This window comes from Dermochelys coriacea, chromosome 22, assembly GCF_009764565.3.
Source record: "Dermochelys coriacea isolate rDerCor1 chromosome 22, rDerCor1.pri.v4, whole genome shotgun sequence".
Classification (NCBI taxonomy): Eukaryota; Metazoa; Chordata; order Testudines; family Dermochelyidae; genus Dermochelys; species Dermochelys coriacea.
In genome coordinates, this window is record NC_050089.1 from 12,626,693 (window position 1) to 12,648,077 (window position 21,385).

The 21,385-nt window shown below is 58.9% G+C and overlaps 2 protein-coding genes across 5 annotated transcripts in view; both read left to right on the forward strand.

The window, feature by feature from the left end:
• Positions 1-1,434: 1,434 nt before the first annotated feature.
• Positions 1,435-10,350, forward strand: THY1 (Thy-1 cell surface antigen). The gene is made up of 4 exons (XM_038381026.2): positions 1,435-1,678; positions 5,470-5,556; positions 6,081-6,416; positions 7,642-10,350. Exons 2-4 carry the CDS (start codon positions 5,520-5,522, stop codon positions 7,752-7,754), a joined length of 486 nt encoding a protein of 161 aa, XP_038236954.1. The 5' UTR covers positions 1,435-1,678; positions 5,470-5,519; the 3' UTR covers positions 7,755-10,350.
• Positions 10,351-11,194: 844 nt separating this feature from the next.
• Positions 11,195-21,385, forward strand: part of USP2 (ubiquitin specific peptidase 2) — a 61,480-nt gene continuing 51,289 nt past the window's right edge. The window contains exons 1-3 of one of the 4 annotated variants that reach the window (XM_038380863.2): positions 11,286-11,325; positions 14,299-14,397; positions 17,097-17,177. The gene's annotated coding sequence lies outside the window, so the exon portion shown is untranslated. Of the gene's footprint in view, positions 11,326-14,186; positions 14,244-14,298; positions 14,398-17,096; positions 17,178-21,385 lie in introns of those variants that run through there. The other 3 variants (XM_038380865.2, XM_038380864.2, XM_043501073.1) reach the window with 3 other exon arrangements.

The following is a 21,385-nucleotide window of genomic DNA, read 5'->3' on the forward strand; positions in this document are numbered from 1 at the left end:
CGCCAGTACTGCTGCAACCGTGTCTGAGTTACTGATGGCTATGGTGGAGGCAAAGTCTTTGTCACCTTCCCATCCTCCTAGCATCCCCGGCTCTGGGGCCATCCAACCACCAGCCTGTCAAGTAGAGCAGTCTCAGGGCTACTCTATTTTATTCCAGTCACTACTGGCTAGCGCTACAGAAGCCCTGCGCCATCTAAGCACTCCTCGATGCAGGACGGAGGCGTCAGCTGCTTTTGCATTGGCTGGCTTGTGCAAACGGCCCAGCAGGGAGTCTGGGCCCTGTTTGGGAGTGAAAACAGGCCTCTCTTTTCCCATCAGGCCAGTCCACCAGTGCGAGTGGAGTGAGATGACCCCCAAGCTGTTGACATTTTTGCACCAGGGAAGATTAACATTCCCATAGAAACCAGGGAAACGTCACCTCAAAGGGAGCCACTCATTTGCAAAAATGGGGTCAAAACTGAACTGGGAGGTGGCTGGGGCTTCATCCAAGTCTGTGTGTGGCCGTGGGTGTATATCTGGGGGCGGGGGTAGAGGGAGGGATGTGGCAAAATTACAGTCGGTGCTAGCTGTTGCCCTGCCTGATCTGGGTCTGCAGCGAACGCGGCGAGGTGCTGCATGGTCCTTGCCTTACGCTTTGTCCCCTCATTGCCGCCTGTCAGATGCCAGCCCATGGCTCGGCCTTCCCCCGGCTTTCCCGTGCAGGGAGGGTCTGAGGCTCCCTGTGCACAGAAGAAATTGACAACTCAAGGTGCAAGGCAGTGGAACGCCAGCCATGAGGTCACTTCCCCGCTCCCTTTCTTGGGGTTTCCGTGGCCCAGGTGCTGGTGCCAGGCCGGAGCAGTCCATCCTATCCGTCAGCGCATGCCTGGGCCAGAGGGCATGGGGCCCTCCGCCCAGTCAGCCTCATCTCCGCTGTTAGTCACTGCTGCCCTAAGTCGTGTCCCATCGGGCGGGGCCGGCTTAAGCGGTGGTTTGTACAACGGTTCCCCTGCCCTGTTCGCGTCTGCTTCCAGTCCTAGGGCGCAGGGTCTTCAGCCCGTCCAGCCGGGATGGGTTTGGGCCCTGATCCTGAGTGCCCCACCTCCCACCCCGATGCCAGCAGGAGGCTGTTTGCACAAAAGAGACTCTGTCAGCGGGGCCCTCGGTGCCCAGGGGGGTGGAATGCACGGAGCGTCAGGGGGTGCACCTGGGACCTCCCCTGCGCGGGATGCCCCTGGAGGGTAGCAACGTGGGCTACCATGTCCCTAACCGCCCCAGGCACCCAGCAATCACCAACCTGGGTGCAGTGGGTGCCATTAACGCCCTCTTGGTATCTCGGCCGTGCTGGGGCTACGGGGCAGATGGGCTCGAAGGGCTCTTTCCTCTGCACCTGGCCCCCAGCCAGGGCCCGCCTGGCCCCCACTAGCCCAGGCTGTGAGCCTGCCAGGCACTGACAACAGGTCTTGTGAAGCAGCCGGACTGCAGAGGGCAGGGCCGTCTCCACTGCAGGGGCTTGCAAGGGGTGGAGCTGGGCAGGCAGCCCCGCTCCTGATTCGCGGGGCCACCGGCGCCTCCCTACCCCAAACTGCGGGCGCAGCGCGCACCAAAGCAGAGCGGTGCAGGAGGAGAAGCAGCAGCAGCAGCAGCAGGAGCAGGAGCAGGAGCAGGCGGGCGGAGACTGAGCGCAGCGCCCGGGCAGGTGAGGATGCGAGGCCGCTGGGGTCCCCTGGCCCGGGCAGCCCGGAGCGGGGGACGCAGCCCGGGGGCTGAGCTGGGGGAACGAGGAGCCGGGCAGGGGGCGAGACAGTGCAGCGGCCGCCCGGCAGGATCGCAGCCGAGAGGTGCAGGGAGCTGCGGGCGGTGATGGAGAGCCGGGGAATTGGGGCAGGGGGCTGGATGCTCTGCAGAGACACAGCCCTGTCCGTCTGATTGTCTTGCTCGCCAGCTTTTGCCTGCCCCGCCCTCTCTCCAGCCTGCTGGGGATGGGGATGGGGATGGGGTTCATGGACCAGTGTACCGGGTTCCTTCGCCTTTTTCCCCAGCTCCTGCAGGGAGCAGAGAGACTGGAGCCGGGGCAGCCTCCCGGCGGGGTGAATAATTGCATTGGTGCTTCCCCCCCCCCCCCAGCTCTGCAGCAGCCCTGCAAGCTCAGCTAGTGCTAAGGGACCCCACCTGGCAGTGCAACGCTGCGGATGTTCCCAGCGGGCCCGGTACTGCAGTGACGAGCCGTGGCCATGCACCAGTGCAAAGCCCAGCCGCAGTCCCCGCGCTGCAGGCTGCGCTGCAGAATGGTGCAGTGGCTCTGGCAGGCTGCAGCGACGCGCCGGGGAAGGGGGGCATGACTGCAAAATATTGGGGCGTTGGTATGAGGGGCGGGGGGAGAAGCCGGTGGAATGAGGGAGATAGAGGGTGACCCAGCAGGGTGGGGTTGGGGGCAGCTGCCAGATGTGGGACTGGGCTGGGGCGGGGGCGGAGAGGGCGGATGGTCTGGCTGCAGATCAGGGCTTGGGAGCAGATTCTGGGAGGGGCTCGGGATGAGACAGGGAACCCCTTCCCCGCCTCTCTGCCCCGTCCCCCTCTCAGCCCACCCCTGCTGCCTTCCTCCTCCCCCATCCCTTCTCTCCTCTCCACCTCCTCCCCTTTGGTGACTCAACTCCCTGCTCCCACGCCTGATGAGACAAGAGCAGACTGGATCCCAGAAAGCACAGCGAGGGGGGCGCTGAAAACTCTGGAACAGAAATAAAAATAAACCAGGCCCTGAAATCAGCAGCACACTCACTTGGGGGTCACTAGAACCCCCCAGGAGCAGGACAGCCATGGGGGGGGGGCAGAGGACACATTGCATTCAACTTGCAAGACACCTTGGCCATCAAGGTTCCTGGGATCATCTGCTCAGCCAAGCCGGTGGCCATCCCTACACATGCCCCATGGCAGATCTTCCGGGGGCCAGCCCATGTGCAGTCTCTCTGCCGTTAGGTCTCAGTTCAGGCTGCCCCATGGGCGATGGGGGGGTGTCAATATTTTGGTGAGCAGAGGCCAGTTGCTGGGCAGGAGGTTGCCTAATAAGGCCAATGCCCATGTAGAGAGTTCACTGACATTGGAAATTGGTTTACTTACCTGCCAGGATCTGAGCTCTGTGCTCCCCTGCTGCAGCCCGTGGGCCATTGGCACCCAGCCTGTCCCCTTGGGGTGCGTGGGGGGCTCAGGATGTATCAGGTGGGTGTGGTCAGGGCTGGAGTCAGCAGTTTTTATTACCACACCCATCAGGGTGGTGGCTGAGGTTGGAGCGGGAGCACTAGTGGCTAGAACTCCTGGGTTCTCTTCCCAGCTCTGGCAGGGAACAGCTAGCAATTAGGAGGGCACTGGGAGAAAGGACTCCCGGGTTCTTTTCCTGGCCTGGCTGCTGACTGGCCATGTAACCTTGATGGTTACATCCCCTCTCTGTGTAATGGGGCAGGTGATACCTGCACTCTGCAGTAGAACACCTGGAGAGCTGCTGATGACAGATGCTGTAGGAGCAAAGACATCTGTGGTCACCACGCTATGGAGTCCCTGGGGCTGGGTTCATTGGAGTGGGGGGATGTTTTCAGACCCCCGGGAGTGGGGAGGGGAAGCAGAGGGACCTTGCTGCACATTCTCAGGATATGGCTGCTGGCGGAAGAAATAAGGAGAATTTTTATACTTAAACAACTTTTTTTCTCTTCTAAATGAGAAGGGGTCGGGGGAGTTGTCTGGTTTTTAAATCAAGGCACATTGCATGTTTCCAGATCGAGGGCTGCAAATGGTGGAGGGTGTCTGTGAATGGACACCCCCCCCACACCCACACACACACCCACACACGTATCTTTAGCTTAGGCCTTACTCAAACCAACATGGGAAGCAGGGAAGAGCCGCCTGCATTCTCCAGGCCCTGGGGAGCTGGGTCAGGACTGCTCCATTCCTGCCCTGCCCCCCGCCCGCCGCAAGCACACACCCCCACACCCTTTGCACCTACATCCCTTTTCTGTCACATTCTCACCCACCGGCAAACAGCCCCCTTCTCCCCATCTCTGCCACACACACATTTCTAGGGCTGCCGGTCCCCACCGCAGCCCAGACACGCTCCCTTCGCATCCCCTGCCTCCTCTCTGCCTCTCGCTCTCTTAGCAGCTCCTCCTGTGACATTGCCACTGTGGAAAGCAGCAGGCTGCGGACCTGACAGGCAAGCCCCTGCGCCCCAACCCCCATCCCCAGCAGGACCAGTGGGCGGGGCAAGCCCCTGCTCTCCAGCCAGAGTGGTGGGAGAGGGGACTGCAGGTGGAAGGGGGGGGGACTGCAGGTGAAACCCCTAATCCACCTCTTTGCAAAGGGGTCTGGAAAAGATGGGTGAGGCTAGGGGCTTGTCCTCATTGCAGCACTGACTCCAATGTTATCCACAGCTTGAGTCCCGTCCCCATGCAAAGGAGATGCTGCTTCTAATTAGAGTTTGGCCCACTCATCAGCTGCTCACACAGCTGCTGTGTGTGGCGCAGTGGTGGCTCTCCCTGGACCTAGGCTAAGCAGAGATATCGCTGCATTGAAGACAGTAGCCTAAGAGAGGAGCAGGGACTGTAAGGAGCCCAAATGCGGCCGCCCAGGACCAATCTGTGCCCTGTTTAGGTGCCGATCCACCACACACACACACACAGGATTCATTTGCACTTGGGGAGGGAGTAGGATTTGGTGCCTAGGATGGGTCAGGAGACCTCTGGGAGTTGCCATAGGTAAGCAGAGTCGATCGCATAAGAAGGGGCAGCAGAAAGTCAAAGGCGTCGGAAGGACCATTGTCCTGGGGACTAAATGAGACTGGAGCGGTCCCTGCCCTGTGGAAGCTGTATTTTGCAGGAAGCCCTTTTATGCAAAGACTGCACAGATGGGGCTGTTCTCTCTGGGTGGAAGAAAATCAGATAGTTAAGAATTCCACAGAGCACTCAGGATGAATGAATCAGTCTGGTATTTCCTTGCTGCTGCTCAGGGGCATGCACAGAAATTTAACTTTGACCCCTTATGTGGGGATACATTGTGTGCCCCCACCCCTCACAGCAGGAGCTAGCTCTTCCCTCCCCAGCTCCCACAGGCACTCGCTTCCTCCCTGCAGCCCCGGGGTGGAAGGAGCTCACTTTCTCCACCAGCGGGGCTGGAGTTCTGTGCCCCTGATGATTATGGGGGGGGGTGCTTGCCTGTCCCCCCCACCCCCCTGTTCACGCCCCTGCTGCTGGTCTTGCAAAAAAAAGTATCCTGCTGTCTGGGATCTAGACCTGTCCAGACTGGGTGACCCTCCTGCTGGTGTAGGCGCAGAATGTCTCTAACTCTGCCCCCAGACTCTGCAGTGCCCTTTTCTGCTTGGTAAACAGCCTGTGTGCGCATTTATGGGCACGCCAGGGTGTGGTCACGCGCCTGTCTGTGGGTGTGCACGTAAGGTCGCACAGATCCCTGTCGGGTCACTAACCAGCATGTTCTCCTCCTGCTCAGGCCCCTCGCCGTTCTCCACCGCTGACGGCCCCAGCACAGGGGGCAGGAAGATGAATCCCACCATCAGCGTCGCTGTCCTCCTGACAGGTAGGGGCCCAGGGGTGCAGTGATGCTGCCATCTAGTGGCCATGCACCATAAGTGGCGCTAGCTGGAGGGACCAGACATAAGCTTCTAAATAAATGCTTCACTCCAGAGAAAGCCAGGCCAACTGAATCCTCCTCCTCCCCTACCAGGGACATTGCCGGGGGCGGGGTGGGGGGTATTATCACCTGTCCTACTTTGCAGTGACCCCACCTCACTGGAATGCACTGGCTTTGTGGGAGAGAGCTCACTCGTTAGCAGCACAACCACAATGGTTAAAAGCCAAACTACTGCTGCAGGCGAACGGAGAGTCTCCACTAGCTCAGCCCTCATTTTGCAAGCAGGAAGTCTTGGCTTCTCTAGCCCTGTGTGTGTGTGATTTAGCCAGAAACTGTGACGTGTCTCCATAGCATGTGGATTTACTGCTGCATGCACTGGAGCAAGGGGTAGCTGCAGGGGTGCTCCTGCCTTCACCCCCTCCCCCCGCCAGCCCCGCTCCATCTCACCTGACCCTGTTGGCCTGTCCCAGTGCTGCAGGCTGCCCATTGCCAGAAGATCAAGGAGCTGAGCGCCTGCTTGCTGGGCCAGAACCTGCGCGTGGACTGCCGCTACGAAAACAAGACTGCCAACCCCCTGACTTATGAGTTCAGCATGTTCAAGGACAACAGGAAGCGTGTAATCCAGACCACTTTGAACGTCCCCGAGAACAGCCTCAAGGCACGATCCAACGTCACCCTGTCAAAGGACCTGGTGTGCCTGCAGCTGTTCGACTTCACCACCGCAGACGAGGGCACCTACATCTGCGAGCTGAAGATCACTGGTGACTACACCAGCAACCAGATAAGGAACATCACCGTCATCAAAGGTGGGCAGGGGCAGGGACCCTACCACCCCTGGACTTCTCGCTGACCTAGCACGGTGCACTACCCTCTGCCCTCCAGGCTCTACTACTGATGGGCCAAGGCACCATTACACAAGGGGCACTAATTCTCACAGGCCCACCTGATGCCCTCTGACCGTTTAAGCCCTTTGCCCAATGCTCCTCTTAGATAAAGGCCAGTATGTACTTTCCAACCAACTGCAGCCAGGGCAGGGCCAGCAACGGAGTCACCCCTCCCCACATACACATCCTTGCCTGGAGCCAAACCCTTCTCACGCTCCAGTGCCCTGTGCCTTTTGCAGGCGTCTGTCAGAGGCACCCACCCATCCAGCGTCCCAATGGGCCCTGCAAATCCTAGGGCCAGCCCTGCGCTGGGGAATGGGCCAGATCAGAGCCTTGTGCCTTCCAGCTGCCTGTTCAAACCTAGCCCAGATCTGTAGAACTGTCTCCGTCTGCTGGCTGCTCAGCGGCCCACATGTGGGCTGAGTTTGGTGAGTCTCAGTGGACAGTTGCTAATGTCACCCAAAAGAACCCATCATAGTTGGTATTAATTGGCCCCCAGGACAGATCAGCAGGGTAGCATCAGGGGAAACTAGCCCAACCTCTGCCCACCCTATGGCTGTTCTGTAGGGAGGGGACTCCAGCCTCCAAGGCTGTCCATCTGGAACATAGCGTCTGTAGGCTTTCCGCTGGGGAGAGGACTCTTCCCACCCCAGAGTGCCACAAGCACCCCACACCCCACCACCTCTCTTGGCCTGGGGTCAGGAAGGTACTTCCCTATGGGCAGGATCTTGCCTAGTTGTCCACTAGGGGTTTCTTCTGCCCGCTTTTGAAGCAGCTAGTGCTGGCCATTGTCAGAGAGAGGACGGGAGTGGATGGAGCACTGACTTGATCGTTCTTGTTTGTATTTCAGTAGGACCTAGAGGTCCCAGTCGAGGTCAGAATCCCCCTTGTGCCAGGCATTGGGCAGACAGAGTAGGAAGTGCTCCCTTGCCCCAAAGAACTTGCAGTCTCGCTAGACAAGACACAGAGTGGGAAGGGAAATAGAGGCACATAGAGGGGAAGTGACTTGCCCAAGGTCACACAGCTGGTCCGTGGCAGAGCCAGGAAGAGAATCCAGGTATGCTGGCTCCCAGCACCCCATCAGTCCTCTTTCCCCAGGGATCTCATTTTTGCCTCTTCTCTCTTTCCCCTCCCCCTGCCCTGGCAGACAAGCTGGAGAAATGTGCTGGCGTCAGCCTCTTGATTCAGAACACCTCGTGGCTGCTGCTCCTGCTCCTGTCCCTGCCGCTCCTGCAAGCTGTGGACTTCGTGTCCCTGTGAAGGGAAGGATCAGCCGAACCGCCCAGCCGAGCCCCACCACCCAAACGTAGTCCTTTGCAAGAGAAGACGATGAACGATTTGAAACCAAGGAAATCTCTCTCTGTGTATATCTCTGTCTATATCTGTATATCTACCAAGCCCGCGCTGCCACGCCATCACACCACATGTCCGAAACATTCTGGGGGCCAGGGTGGGGGTATTAAGCAGTATTAAAGGATCCGACGCATGGCAGCATTCCCTCACGCTCTGCTAGATGGTGCAGCTTCTTCCATAGCAAGTTTTGTTTTTGTTTGCCCCGGTGGCAGGGGGATCTGTAGCCTCAAGGGAGCAGCTTTTCTTTTCCCATTTTTTGTCTTTCAAGGGGGGAAAGCCAGCAGGCCCCCCAGACCTGACTCTGGTAAAAGAGAGAGGTTCAAAGAGTTAGGGGACCAACTGGGGAGTCCTGGCCACCACCCCAGCCTGGAGAACAGAAGCTCACTAAGCAACGCAGGGTTGCCCAGTGTAAAGACTTGTCCTGACCTAGGCAACATCAGGCAAATGGGAAGCTTTGGGATAGAGTACAGTGCACTAGCTTTTCACCTCTGGGGAGCTGGGTTTGAATCCTGCTGGTGAGATGAATTTGGTGGGCTCTCAGCCTGTTCTTTGGCAGCCAACACTTCCGTATTGCACAAAGCCATGATCACTGGTATGTCTGCTTCACCTGCATAGAAAAGGGCCAGCATTGAAATAGATCAGTCTTGGGGCTGTGAGCAACAAGGACACCCTACTACAGAGACAGCAAAGAGTGCTGAAGGTCTCACATTTGAGGTTCAGGGATAGAGAGGTGGGGGGGGCACAGCACTGAAATAGCAAGGGATGCTGAAGGTTTTTAGGACAAAGGCTCATCTGCAGCCCTGCATAAGAATGCTTGCCCATCACTCATCCACGCTCTGCTGGGCTTACGTCCTCACCGTAAGATCAGTGGATGGCAGTTACTATAGGAGTTGGTTGTTTTGGGGTTTGTTTATTTATTTTTTATTAATCCTGAACTAAGAAACTGAGGCAGTAGCCCTTTAAAGTCGTCAGTGTGCCGAGGCCTAGAGCTCCCTAGGCATTAGTTCACCCTGCTCAGTGGAGACAGTTGTGCGCTGTGAAGGGAGACCCCTTGCTGAGTTAGTGCCTGTCAGTTGCACTGCTCACGGCATGATCTCCAGGCTGTGGTCTCCTGGGTGGAGACCCAGATAGCAGCTGCATATTCCTTCCTCCCCAGCATGTGGGGGCTGAAGAGACCCTCATGTCGCGGGGGGATCCTGTGCCTTGGGAGAGTGTCCTTAGTTCTTAAAGGAGCCAGTCTTTTTCTGATTGCCAATCCTAGAAATAGGACAGCTCGCTCCCAGAGAAGAAGTCACCATCCTGGGGGAGAGAGGAGATATACCGATAGGAAAGGGGGCCACCTCCCACTCTGGCCGCAGTCAAAGCTGCTCTGGGCACATACCCCCATTAACACATACAGCTGTCTCCCACTGGGGATCAGGGGGAGACTGCAGGAGTTGGGGCTGCTCTCAAGCCACAGGCTCTCATCCCTGCATGCAGCCCTTTGGGTTTGACTCGAGGCACTAGCAAGGCTAGCATGCCTGGCTCCACTCCTTGACTGGACCATGGTTTCCTCCTTCAGCCCAGTCCTGCTCCCACTGCAGCCTTCCTCCCTTGCAGGTTAACAGACTCAGGTGCAGGCCTGTCCCTTAGCTCGGCCTTGCCTCTCATTAGGAGCCTAAAGGGCCTAGGCAGGTGTTTCCTGTGGATGCTGGTTAGCTGTAGGGGGAGCTAATGCACCACAAACCCACAAAATGACCCCAAGCTTAGAGAGCATCCCCAGCTTGAGACAGGATCTGGACCAGGCTTCCCCTGCAGCAAGCTGGGGATCAATGTCCCAGGACTTACCAGGGCAGAAACTCTCCTCCTGAGTCCACCTACCTAGCAGGGGCAGGCTAGATGGCAGAGGGTATTACATAGCTCTCTCCAAGCACCAAAGGCATCTCACCCTGGGGTGGGCTAAAACAACCTCTGTGGGACTGGGGAGTAGAGGTCCCACTCAGCCCCCTGCCACACAGGTGAGACAATGGGAAACCAAGATCATATGCATCAAAACTGACCAGGGCAAGAACTGGGAGCTCACCTGGTGGAACTGGAAGGGCTAATGGTGACTGGAGGTGGGGTCAGGCCCCAGCTAATCGTAAGATGCCCCTCTCTCCGATGGTGTGTGCTGAGCTTGAGGCCGCTGCAGTGTCAAGAGCCCCGGTGGCTGGCTAAGGTGAGCTGCTTTCTTCCGAGATGCCCGGCGCCCTGCTTGTCCACTGTGCAGTGCACTACCCCACCCAGATGTACTGCTCAGGTATCTCTCCCTGTACATCTCCCACCAGCCAGCCCTGACCTGACGGTGAATGCAATGTGGGGGGGTGGCAGACCCAGCCAACCCCCACTGGCGTGTCCTAGTCTTGTTTTGTGAACATTTGTAGTGTTTCCACAGCTTGGTGTAGGAGAAATGCTGGGGGGGTGGGGGCGGAGAACAACGAAAGAGCCTCTGTCTGCACAATAAATCCCTCGGTTGTGTGTTGGATTCGCAGCCGCCTGCTTCTTTATTTCAGCACAGATTTCAAGGGCTTTGAATTTGCTTCCGTAAGGGGCAGCCCGCCCTCTAGCGGAGACAATGTGAATTGCTTAGCTGTGTGTCCTAGCGTCTGTACTGCTAAAAGAAAATCGCTTCTCACACCGGCGGGCGGGTTTGTGCTCTGGAACCGGCCTGGCTCCCAGGGCTAGCCCCGCGGGCCCAACATGCTCCGAGGAGCACGGGGGATGAAGGGGAGCGGTCCACGCCCTGCCTGGAAAGCGAGGAAGAGGAGGTGCGGGACAGCTTTGATCCCAGCGCAGTTTCTTCTCAGGCTGGGAAGCTCCGGAACTCGGCCCCTTGGAGCTGCCGCTGCCAGCCCCACTTGGGCCCAAGAGCCGGAGGGCTCGGACCGGTAGAACGGCACAGGGGGTCCCCCCGGGGCGACCCCCCACACACTCACACACAGACCCCGGCAGGGGCTGGGACTATCCCCTGCCTACAGGGGGACCCAGAGCAGCACCCAGGGGCGGGGATCTCCTCCGCTCCTGTCTCCCTTAGCAGCACCCGGGGGCTGGGATCCAGCCCCGTGAGGGGAGCAGAGCTGCAGGAGTTGGGATCTCCCCCCAGCCTATAGGGAGCAGCACCCAGGGCCCGAGTACCTTGCCCCACACTCCTCTCCCGCAGACCGGGGGGTGGGTGGGTGGGAAAGCCGGGGGTCCAGGGTCTGGAATCTACCGCGCCCCGCACCCCTCTCCAGGGGACGCGGAGCACCGGGGGGCGGACTATCCCCCCGCGGGTCCCGGCCCCACGGGCGCGCTGCCGGGCGGGGCGGGATGCGGGGCGAGTTGGGCGAGGGACGCCGCCCGGCAGCTGCAGCCTCCCCGCCCCGCGTCAGCTGCGCCCGGATTGTGACATCAGGCTCGGCCGGGCCCCAGCTGCTCCTCGGAAGCGGCCGACTCCGGCTCATCCCCACCCGGGAGCCCGGTGAGTGCGGGAGGCTCGCCCGGCCAGTCGCCCCGGGGCTCCGTGTGTGCGGGGGGTACCCGGCCCCCCCGGGCAATGCCAGCCCCACCTGGGGGGAGCTAGGGGGTGCCTGGCTCCTCTCCCCGAGCAGTGCCAGTCCCTCCTGGGGGGGGATCTAGGGAGTGCCTGGCTCCCCCCCCCGAGCAGTGCTAGCCCCACCTGGGGGGATCTAGGGGGTGCCTGGCTCCCCCCCCGAGCAGTGCCAGTCCCTCCTGGGGGGGGATCTAGGGAGTGCCTGGCTCCCCCCCCCCCGAGCAGTGCTAGCCCCACCTGGGGGGGATCTAGGGGGTGCCTGCCCCCCCGGGCAATGCCAGCCCCACCTGGGGGGATCTAAGGGGGTGCCTGGCTCCCTCCCGAGCAGTGCCTGCCCCCCTGGGCAATGCCAGCCCCACCTGGGGGGATCTAGGGGGTGCCTGACTCCCCCCCGAGCAGTGCCAGCCCCACCTCGGGGGGGATCTAGGGGGTGCCTGGCCCCCTTGGGCAGAATAAGGCTCTGTGCCTGTAAGGGTTCCCTGCCCCCCAGGCAGTGGGACAATGCCTGCTACTTCCCACGGATGTTCTGGCTGTGTGAATGATCTCCCCACCTCCTGAAAACCACCTGAGCAGGTCCAGCACCTTGTGGGTCATGCCAGCCCCTGACTGGGCTCTGTGTAAGTGGAGGGTGTGGGGCTTGAGCCTAACTGAGAAAAATGTCTCTCTTCCCCCACTCCCCCGCCCAGAGTCATCTCTGTGGTAGGGGTGTGTCCCATACCTGCCCCTCCTCCCACAGGCTTGGGTGGGAGTCAGGAGAATGTGCCAAGGCACCTCCCACCTGGGGAGGATCTAGGGGGTGCCCAGCCCCACTGGGAAGATCTAGGGGTGCCTGGTTCCACCTGGGGGACCTAAGGGGTGCCAAACACACACAATAAGGCAGTGCCTGCCTGGGCTATGGGGCAGGGGAGGTGTGGGAGCACGTACCTGATTTGCTTCATTGCTCCTGACCCGAGGTCAGTGCCACCTGTGATCTGTGTGTGCCTGAGCCATGCCTGCATCCCCACTGCGTGTGCACTTGTGCCTCGCCACATGTGAGCACTTGTACTATGCCAGCACGCCCTCTGTGTGTGTGTGCGCACGCACCATGCAAATGCTCCCTGTGGCCCCAGAAAGCTGTGTTGCTGGGAGGGCTGGACCCAGATCCTCCAGCTTCCTACACCAGGCTGTGGGGAGTGGGGCCATCCTGCCAGCGGCCACAGGTCTGCCAAGCTGGCTGGGTCCAGAGACAGGTGGCTCTCTGAACACACTGGGAGGTAGAATACATTTTCCCTGCTCAGGGTGGAACTGCTTTGAAAATAACCCGAAGATTGGGGGGGGGCGGCAGGGCTTGTCCATCTCAAGGAGTGAGACAGGGGATCCGGTCATCAGGTACCCACCTGGCTTCAGGATTTTGCAATGAAAGATCTGGCTCCGGTATTGGCTGCTGCTGGAGGCTGGCTGAGGATGGGATAAAGCACTAGGTGTAGTAGCACTAAATAGATCCCTGGCTTCATCCTGTTGACCTCCCTGAAGTCACCCCAGGGATAAAACTGGCCCAAGCGTTTTCCCACAGCCATGCCTGGGCTGAGACATACAGATGAGCAGGGAAGTGGCGGCTTAATTGCATCCTGCCTAGTTACTCATAAGAGGTGGAGACTGAGTCATTGCCTTCCAATGCTCTGGAGTAGACTCAGCTGGACCCAATTCACACATGGAACTGACTTAGGGTGGAGTTACGCTAGGGTGAATTTAACCCTGGATCTTCTTGCAAGGTACCTCCCCAGCTCTTCTGTGTCCATAGAGCCTCTGTATCCCTCACCCTGAAGAGCCCTTAAGGGGCAGAAGGGTGAATGGCTTTCTTGGCCTTATCTCTGTCCCCCAGGTGGGCTGTCCCACCCATGCCAGGTAGAGCAGGGCCAAGACAGCTCCCATGACTAATGGCCAGGGAGTGGCACTCTCATAGCTGCTCAGGTGATCCCAGAGGCACCCATAGGTGCCATGCAGACTCCCTGCTCCTTGAAGTCAGCGTAGGGCTGGGCATTGTCCAGGCTCCTCCTAACTGTCTCCACCAGGCATCTGTTCTATGTCAGTTCCTGTACCACACTCAGCACTGTGGTATGAGGGTGCCTGCCAGGCGTGCAATAGGGACTGTGGCTGAGATCCGTCCCTCCTCGGTTCTCTCCTCCACTCCCCAGGGAGAGAAGTCCATTGCTTCCCTAGGGAGGATGCTGCTTCTCCTCCTGCCAGTTGGGGGCTGGACTGGGGGCCAGAGAGCAGCATCTCTGGGGTGCCTCAGAGCCTTGTGGGCAGTCGTCTGCCATTCCCTCTTATCTCCAGGAATCCTATCTCCCCTCCCCCTGTAACAGCCCAGCCCCACTCTTCCCTTCGTCAAGAACCCCCTTCTGCGGTTTCCCCCTCACATCTGATCCCCTCTTCCCTTTCGACCCCTTACCACCATCTCTCTTCGCCTCCCAAACCTTCATTTTTCCTACCCTCAAAGCCTCTACTTCTTCCATTGCCCCAGAACGCCACCCTTTTCCCCCCTCTCCTCCCTGTAGCACCCCTCTTCTGGCCAGGCCCTGCCTCCATGACACATGAGAACCCCTCTGGCTGCGCTCTGCCGGCTGCCCCTTTAAGCCTCCCCGTTGCTGGAATGCGAGAGGAGGGCTCCAGCTCCCTGTGAGGTCAGATAAGACACTATATTTATCTAGCCGGTAACCTGAGCCGAGAATTTCTGCAGTGGATTACACAGCCCCAGCCCTTAGGCTCTGCCCCCCGGCCACTTCACCCAGATCCCCCTCCCTTGCCCCCCCTCCGTGCCCGCTGGAGAAGCCTGGCTCTGAGACAGCCTGGACGGCTGTTAACAGGTTAGTCGCTACTGTTTATTTTCAGTCCCTTTTTTCTCCTTCACTTCTGTTGCAGGGCAAGTGCCTTGCGGATGCTGAGGTGACCCCATCCGAGCAGCCAGGGCGTCACCCCATGACAAGCCATTATCCTTCAGCCTTGCTGCCCCACACGCAGGTGCGTATGGAGCCACTGGGAAACTCGAGGACGGGGTTAGAGGGTCCCGGGAGGGAGGGTAAAATACAAGCTGAGAAACTTCAGTGTGGACTTAGCAAAGTGCCTCCGTTGTCTAGCTAAGCTAAGCTAAGATCTGGGGACCTGGGGCTGGGATCAGCCTTTCTGGCCATGTTCTATCCACCTTGCCAATCTGGTCCTATTCGTTTAACTTTGCTAGCTGCAACTAAAGTCTTGAGCTTTATCAATCAACCAAGCGTCCGGCCAGTGGTGATAATACCGAGCTCTTCCTCTGTAGATCTCGAAGCACGTGGTGGGCAAATAATTGACTCCTCTCATGGTCTTGTTTGCTCCCATCAGCTGTCCAGGGAGCTCTTTGCCAGCAGGTTTTTTCTCTTCCATCATTCCACCACTTTTAACCAAGGCCGCGCCGGGGGCTTCATAACTTGGATTTTACCGGGTTGCTGGGTGCTAGGGTGATGTGGCGGGGGGCAGGCAGGTCATCAGCAGCTCAGATCCAGCTCAGGTTGCCAGAGTTAGCACCAACTGCCAGCTGTTAGGTGACATATGTGAAGAGAGTTGGTGGGGTCTCTGCCTCGTTCTCAGGGGGCAAGTCCCTGTACTGACAGCTACCGTTGAAATGGATGCTCATTAGCATCTACAACAGAGGAAGGGTAGTCAGTGGTTAGGGCACTAACCTGGCACTTGGGAGACCCAGATTCAGTTCCCTGCTACACCATAGACTTTCTGGATGACTCTGGACAAGTCACTTACTCAGCAGTGTTGCCTTGTGGGTAGGGCATTGGACCAGGACTCTGGAGACCTGGGTCTAATCCCAGCTCTGCTGTTGGCCTGCTGGGTGACTTTGGGTAAGTCACTTCACCTGCTGGTGCCTCAGTTTGCCCATCAGTTAAATGGGGATAATGATACCGCCCGCCTTTGTAAAGCGCTGGAGAGCTATGGCTGACAAGAGCTGAGTATTGTTATTATCTGTACAATCAGGATAACAGCACTTGCCCGCCCTCGCTAGGGGTGTGGTTAGGTTAAATGCAGTGCAGATGGTGAGGTGCTCAGACGCTGCAGTGAGCGATTGGGGGCCAGAGAGAGAGGACAGAGCATGGAATTGAGCTGGGCTCTGGCACCTATTTCTAGGGCAGGCCGGAGGGGCATAGGTGGGAAGCCTGCCCCGTTGCTACCCACCTCGTCCCTGTTCTGTGGCTGACCAGAATCCAGGGCTGTCACTTGCCCCACTACCAAAATCACTTGCAGCCTGCTGGCGTCACTTCCATTCCCCCTGGAGCCCTGCGGGTGAAGGGCTGGACGTGGGCTGTTGGCAGGGAGCGTGGGAGGGTCTAAGCGTGTTCTCTTATCTGTTGACAAACTGCATCCCTTTGGCAACTCTCGCCAGCCGGGCTAGGTTCCATGCTGATCTTGGGAGGAGGTTTCTGGGGCCACCCTTAGAGTGGACAAATCAAACCAGCTGGAGGAATTGTTGGCATAACATACCCCTGGCTTGGTCTGGGGGACTCCCTGCTCCTTCCCGCCCCCCTCCAGGCACTAAACAACTCACCCCAAAAGGAAGGCTATCCTGCAGCGGGCTACTGATGCTCCTCAGCCTACCTGGGAGGGGCCCCTCTGAAGGGGGAGTGCAGTCTCCAGGGCTTGTGCAGACGTTTGGCCCAGGCGCTGCCCCTCTGGGAGCCTGCCCTGCAGCTCCTCTGAGATGAGCTGCTGTGGATATTTGTTTTCCCTCTGGCTGCTGCATTCCAATGCTGCAGGTTTGCAAAGACCGCAGCGTCACCTTTGTATCAGGCCCAGCTGGCCAGCTCTGCTCCAAGGAGAGGCCAGTGTTCGGCACCCCCATTTCTCTGCCCTGGAAGTAGTCTCCAGGCCCCTCATTGACAGGGGCTGGGATCACAGGACTCCCAGGGGGAGCTCAGCCCCCAGACTGGGTGGAGGAACAGGCTGGGGCTGACCTGAGCTTTCCTGGACAGGGCTTAGGAAGGCTCCCTTGTGGGATGCTCTGGAGTAATGACAATAATATAAAGGGGCTTCGGCTGCTGGATGCAGGCAAACCCTGCGGTTCTCTCTAGCTCCCAGTCTGACTGACCCAGTGTCAGCTGGCTGGTGTCTAGATGGGGTCTCCTTGGCCGGGACAAAGTCCTCATGGAAGGGACTGTCGTCTGCATTGTGCGTGGTACCTAGAGAAGCTCCCCCGCTGCAGGGGGAGAGTTGCACAGCCTCCCCTCCCCATCCCACATGTCCTTGTCCCATGTGGAGACAATGAAAGGTAATGGGGAGAAGGGGGAGGTCTGGGGCGATGGAAGGAGGCAGAATCTGTGCCCTGGCTCTCTAGTCTCCCCTAGAGCTTTAACATTGACCGGAGAGTGAGCAGGGTGGTGGAAGCGATAGATGTGAAGCCAGGACTCCTGGGTTCTTTGTCCCAGCCCTGCCGCTGACTCGCCCCGTGAGCTTAGCCCAGATGCTTCATCTTTCTGAGCCTCCACTTCCCCAGCTGCACAATGGGGCTAATGATGGGGTGTCCCTGCCTCGCGGGAGCGATGGAAGGCTGAGTCACCGGTGTCTGCTGAGAGGTGTCGTGCGTGCAAGGGCAGCGTTGCCACTGGAGAGAGCCGCACGGTTTCTTGCACCTCGGCTCTCCTCTCCCGGCTCTCATGGTGCGCTCGGCTTGTCTCTTGCAGCCCTGGGCACCAGGATGGTGTGACGTGGTCCTGTGAATCCCACAGGGAAGGCAGTTCTTGTAGAGGTGGCAGTCCTAGACGGTAAGCAGCCCAGGGACCCTCCTGGGGTAGGGTGGGTAGAACAGGTCCTATGGGGCAGGACTTTCTTTCCTGCACACAGAAGATTAGCTGCTTGTTCCACTCCAGAGGTGGCTGCTTTTTAAGGGTGAGGGAGGTGACCTTGGCATGCCGAAGGGGTAAATCCTATCCCTCGTTTATCCCTATGCACTTCCATGGGCTTTGGCAGAGTGGCGAGAGCTTGGCAGGGTCTCTGGCATGAAAGGTGCTTTCGAAACGGAAGGGGCTAGAGGCGGAAATGGATGTTGGAGATATGGGCACAGTGGGGAAGAGCGAATGATGCAGTCATTGGAAGCTTAGCCCACGGCCAGACAGTCCCTGCCTTGCACGGATCTGTGCCAGGGCCTATACCTGTGGTGCACTGAGGAGTCTGTTCTGGGTTCAGCCCTGCAAAATCTGAGCTGGCTCCATGCTGGGCTCCCATGGCCTGGCCAGGGAGCAGGTGGGGGGGTCTATGCTTGGCTCCCATGGCCTGGCCAGGGAGCAGGTGGGGGTCTATGCTTCGCTCCCATGGCATGGCCAGGGAGCAGAGGGGGTCTATGCTGGGCTCCCATGGCCTAGCCAGGGAGCAGAGGGGGTCTATGCTGGGCTCCCATGGCATGGCCAAGGAGCAGGGGGTTCTCATGGCATTTAGATGGTACCAGAGCCTTGTGTCGGTGCCCCTCTGTCAGGTGCAGCTGGCATCTTTGTAGCCATCCCTGCATTCCTTGAAGCAAAATCTCCACTATGCAGATGAAGGCTTCAGCTGGGAAGCCCAGCCCATCTGGCCTCCTGCTGCTCCTGGTAAAGGGGCTGAGCTCTGGCAGGGAAGAGCCAGGCGTCTCACTGGAGTATTTGCCTGCAGGGGGATTATTCACCCTGCAGCCTCCTTGCCTAACAGGTTTGTGCACTTGGGCTTGCTTTTGCTCATAAATAGTTTCCTACTTACTCTGGGATGATTACTGCGTGGAAAGAGCAGGAAGTCAAGAGAGCTGGCAACCTTGCCAGAGGGCCAGTGCAGCTGGATGGGACTTCACAGCTCACCAAAGGTTGTGGGTTAGAGCAGCTAGGTCCCTCAGACAATTTACTATGGGGATGAGGATCTCAGGTAAATTCTCGGATCAGAGGTGAAGTGTTTCCACAAGTGGGACTAGTTCTGGACTGGATCTGGAGTGGTTCCGTGTGCCAGACCAGCCTGCTGCGGGTCTGTGTGTAGGGGCTGACTACGGGGTGCTCCTGGTCTGTAAGGGTCTGTGTTTCGTCGCTGCTTGGACTGAGGCTGGGAAACTCATCTTGCTGGTGACTGGCCGTTCGCTGTGGCGTTGCTGAGCCCAGACCAAGGGAGCGCCTGAACTAGGTTAGCACAGCAGGTGAAATGGCTCATCTCCCTGTGGATCTGTAATGTTCCCTCCGGCTGACTCCAATTTCACACCCGGCCCTGGCTCAGTTTCACTCGGCTGCCAGTTGGAAATCCGGAGTGCATATTATCAGCGGCGGTGGGGCTGAAGGGTGCAGCTCTGTTCGGTCAAACCCCTGCCTTGGGGGGGTGCAGCGGGGTAGGGTGAGTGTGCACTTGGAAATGTGGCCTCCAGGGCTGAGTCTCATACTGCCTGGGATGCAGGGTTAGGGACTGGCAAGTGCTGATTCCTGGGCAGGGACCCAAATGCTGCAGAAGGGGTGAGCCATAAACGCAAGTGGACCCAGACGCCCCAGAATTTGAGGGAGCTTGGAATCTAGAGATGAATTTCGAAGCTTGAGACTCTCTCAATTCCCAACAGAATGGCCCCGCCCCTTGGGACCAGGCCAGGTGAGCAAGACGGTGCTCCCCTACACCGCTGGGTGTAGGGACACATGTGGTCATGAGGGCCGAGCTTGTGCAGGCTGCCTTAAATGGAGCGTGACTTCCCAAGGCCTCTCCACAGCACCTGCTTGGGGGATGACCTAGCCAGCTGAGCAGGCTTGGGAGGGATGGAGGCATCTGCTGGGCAAGGTTGGGAGTTTCGGTGCAGAAGCTTGGGTGAGTTTCTCCCCCGTGAGTGGTTTGGCTAGAGAGACAAGGTGGTCTTTCATGTAGCTGTATGTGGGAGGCCTTAAGGCCTGGTGGTTAGGGCACAGAGCTGGGACTTCTGTTTCTGGTTCTGAGTGGGGGAGTGCTGTCTAGTGGTGAGAGCACGGAGTTGGGCATCCGGACTTGTGGATTCTACCCCTGCCTCCAAGAAGGAGTGTGCTGTAGTGGTTAGAGTTTCTTAAGCTCTAGTCTCGGCTTCGTCAGCGACTTGCTATGTGTCCCCAGGCCTGTGACCTCACTTCCCTGGGCCTTGTTGGCTGCCCGTGCAAGGGGTGTGAGAGCAGCTTACTCCTTTCCTGGGCATGGGGGAGCACCCCAAATGAACAGCTTTACAAAGTGCTTTGAGATCCCTGAGACAAGGTGCTGCATGAGCTTCGGGCTTACGAGGGGTGTGGGCCGTGGCCGAGCAGAGGACAGCATGTCTGTGCTTGTCCCCTGCCGCAAGCGCGTCAGGTTGGAGCACGTCCAGGTGCGTGGAGAGCTCGCCTTGAAAGGGCTTTGAATCAGGGTGGGGTTTCCCTGGTGACTAGAGACTCTTAGCCATGTGAGCCGCTGTCCTGCAAGGGAAGGAAAACAAGCAAAGAGAGGGAGCGAAAGGGCTGGAGGAGATGTCCTGGGAGTTCCCTCTGCCTCCCAACCACCACGTAAATCCCTAGAGCCATTTGGGGACCAGCCAGAGCCCGGTCTGGTGTAATGTCCCCCAGACCCTGTGCCAGCTGCTTTCTGACCCAATGGATCCATTCCAGGAGCAAAGTTCCCATCTGGTTAGGGCCTGTTTCCTAGGCAGCCCCAGCTTGTCTAGGGGGTGAAGCCGATTGGCTGAGCTAGGCAGGACTTTTACCCAAGTCTTGGATGGTGTTTGTCGTGGGTGTCTCCTCTGGAGGGGCCTGAGTGCCACTGGTGGGCTTGTGAGGAGTGTTTTGTGCTGGCCATGCTCCAGCCTGGGCACAGGGGCCCCTTCCTCGCCGCTAGTTGTAAGTTCCTCGGCTTCTGCGACTGGTCATTCATGACCTGCTGGGATCTGTTTATATCTCTGGGCAGCTGGTGGGGTGAATGTGGGCAGCCCAGGGGGTGCCCTGGGGAGAGAGCCCCTGGCACATGTGGCATTCACACCTACGTGGCCTCTTCCCATCTGACCGTGGTGTATAGTGTGCTTTTGGGTACTGGACTCAGGACTCCTGGGTTCTATTCCCGGCTCTTCCTCTGACTCATTGGGTGGCCATGGGCAAGTCACTTCCCTGCATTTCGCCATGCGTAGAATGGGGCTCCTGTCTGTGCAGTGCTTGGGGAGCCATGGGAGGAGGGGGATCCAGTCCCTGCCCTTCCATGGGACCCTGCACTGTCAGGGCCCAGTGGAGGCACTCTGCTCAGGACTGATCCGAGCTCCTCTTTGCTCTCTGCTGACTTGTGGATGGAGCCCGATGCGGAGGCTAGAGATGAGCATAGCTGGCCAGACCCTTGGGACAGGGCAGCCCCGGCTGGTGCTTGGTGCCCCCTGGAGGTGCAGCCCCCTGCCATCCCCAAGAGGGCTGCAGACTGAGCTTTCCATGATGCTAATGCACAGTCCTAGCTAGACCCTTGGCTCCCATGGTGGCAAAAGCTTCCCACACCTGAGAGCTGCCTAGTCCATGGAGCTGCTGCAGCAGCTGGGGCTTGGCCATCACCACTTAGCTCTGTGCTCTCCAGGCTGGCTTCCAGGTCAGCCCAGGAGCAGCCTCGCCCCCAGCTCAGCACGCCCGTCACACTGCTGTCCTGCAGGCCTCTGGCCGCTCAGACTGGGATGGCATCTCCAGCCAGCTCGGCTGCATGGCACAGCTGCTGGAGAGTGGAGCTGGCAGCTGCTGAATAGCCCCAGGACTCTGTCTCTGGAATACCAATGCCCCGGGGCAGGCCTGGGCGAGGGGTGGGAGGGTGGCCTGAGCTGATGAAATCATCCCCCGTGCAAACCCGCTCAGGTTGGGCATCCCATTGGCTCACTCAGGCGGGTGGGGAGAGGCAGGGGGACTGGCTCCGGCTGCTGGCTCCAGCCTGCATTTTGTGCGTGGTGCTGAATTATTGATGGGAGCAGCTAGCTCTCAGCGAGGTCAGATGCAGCGGAGCAGAGAGCCTGGGCTGAGCGGCTCCA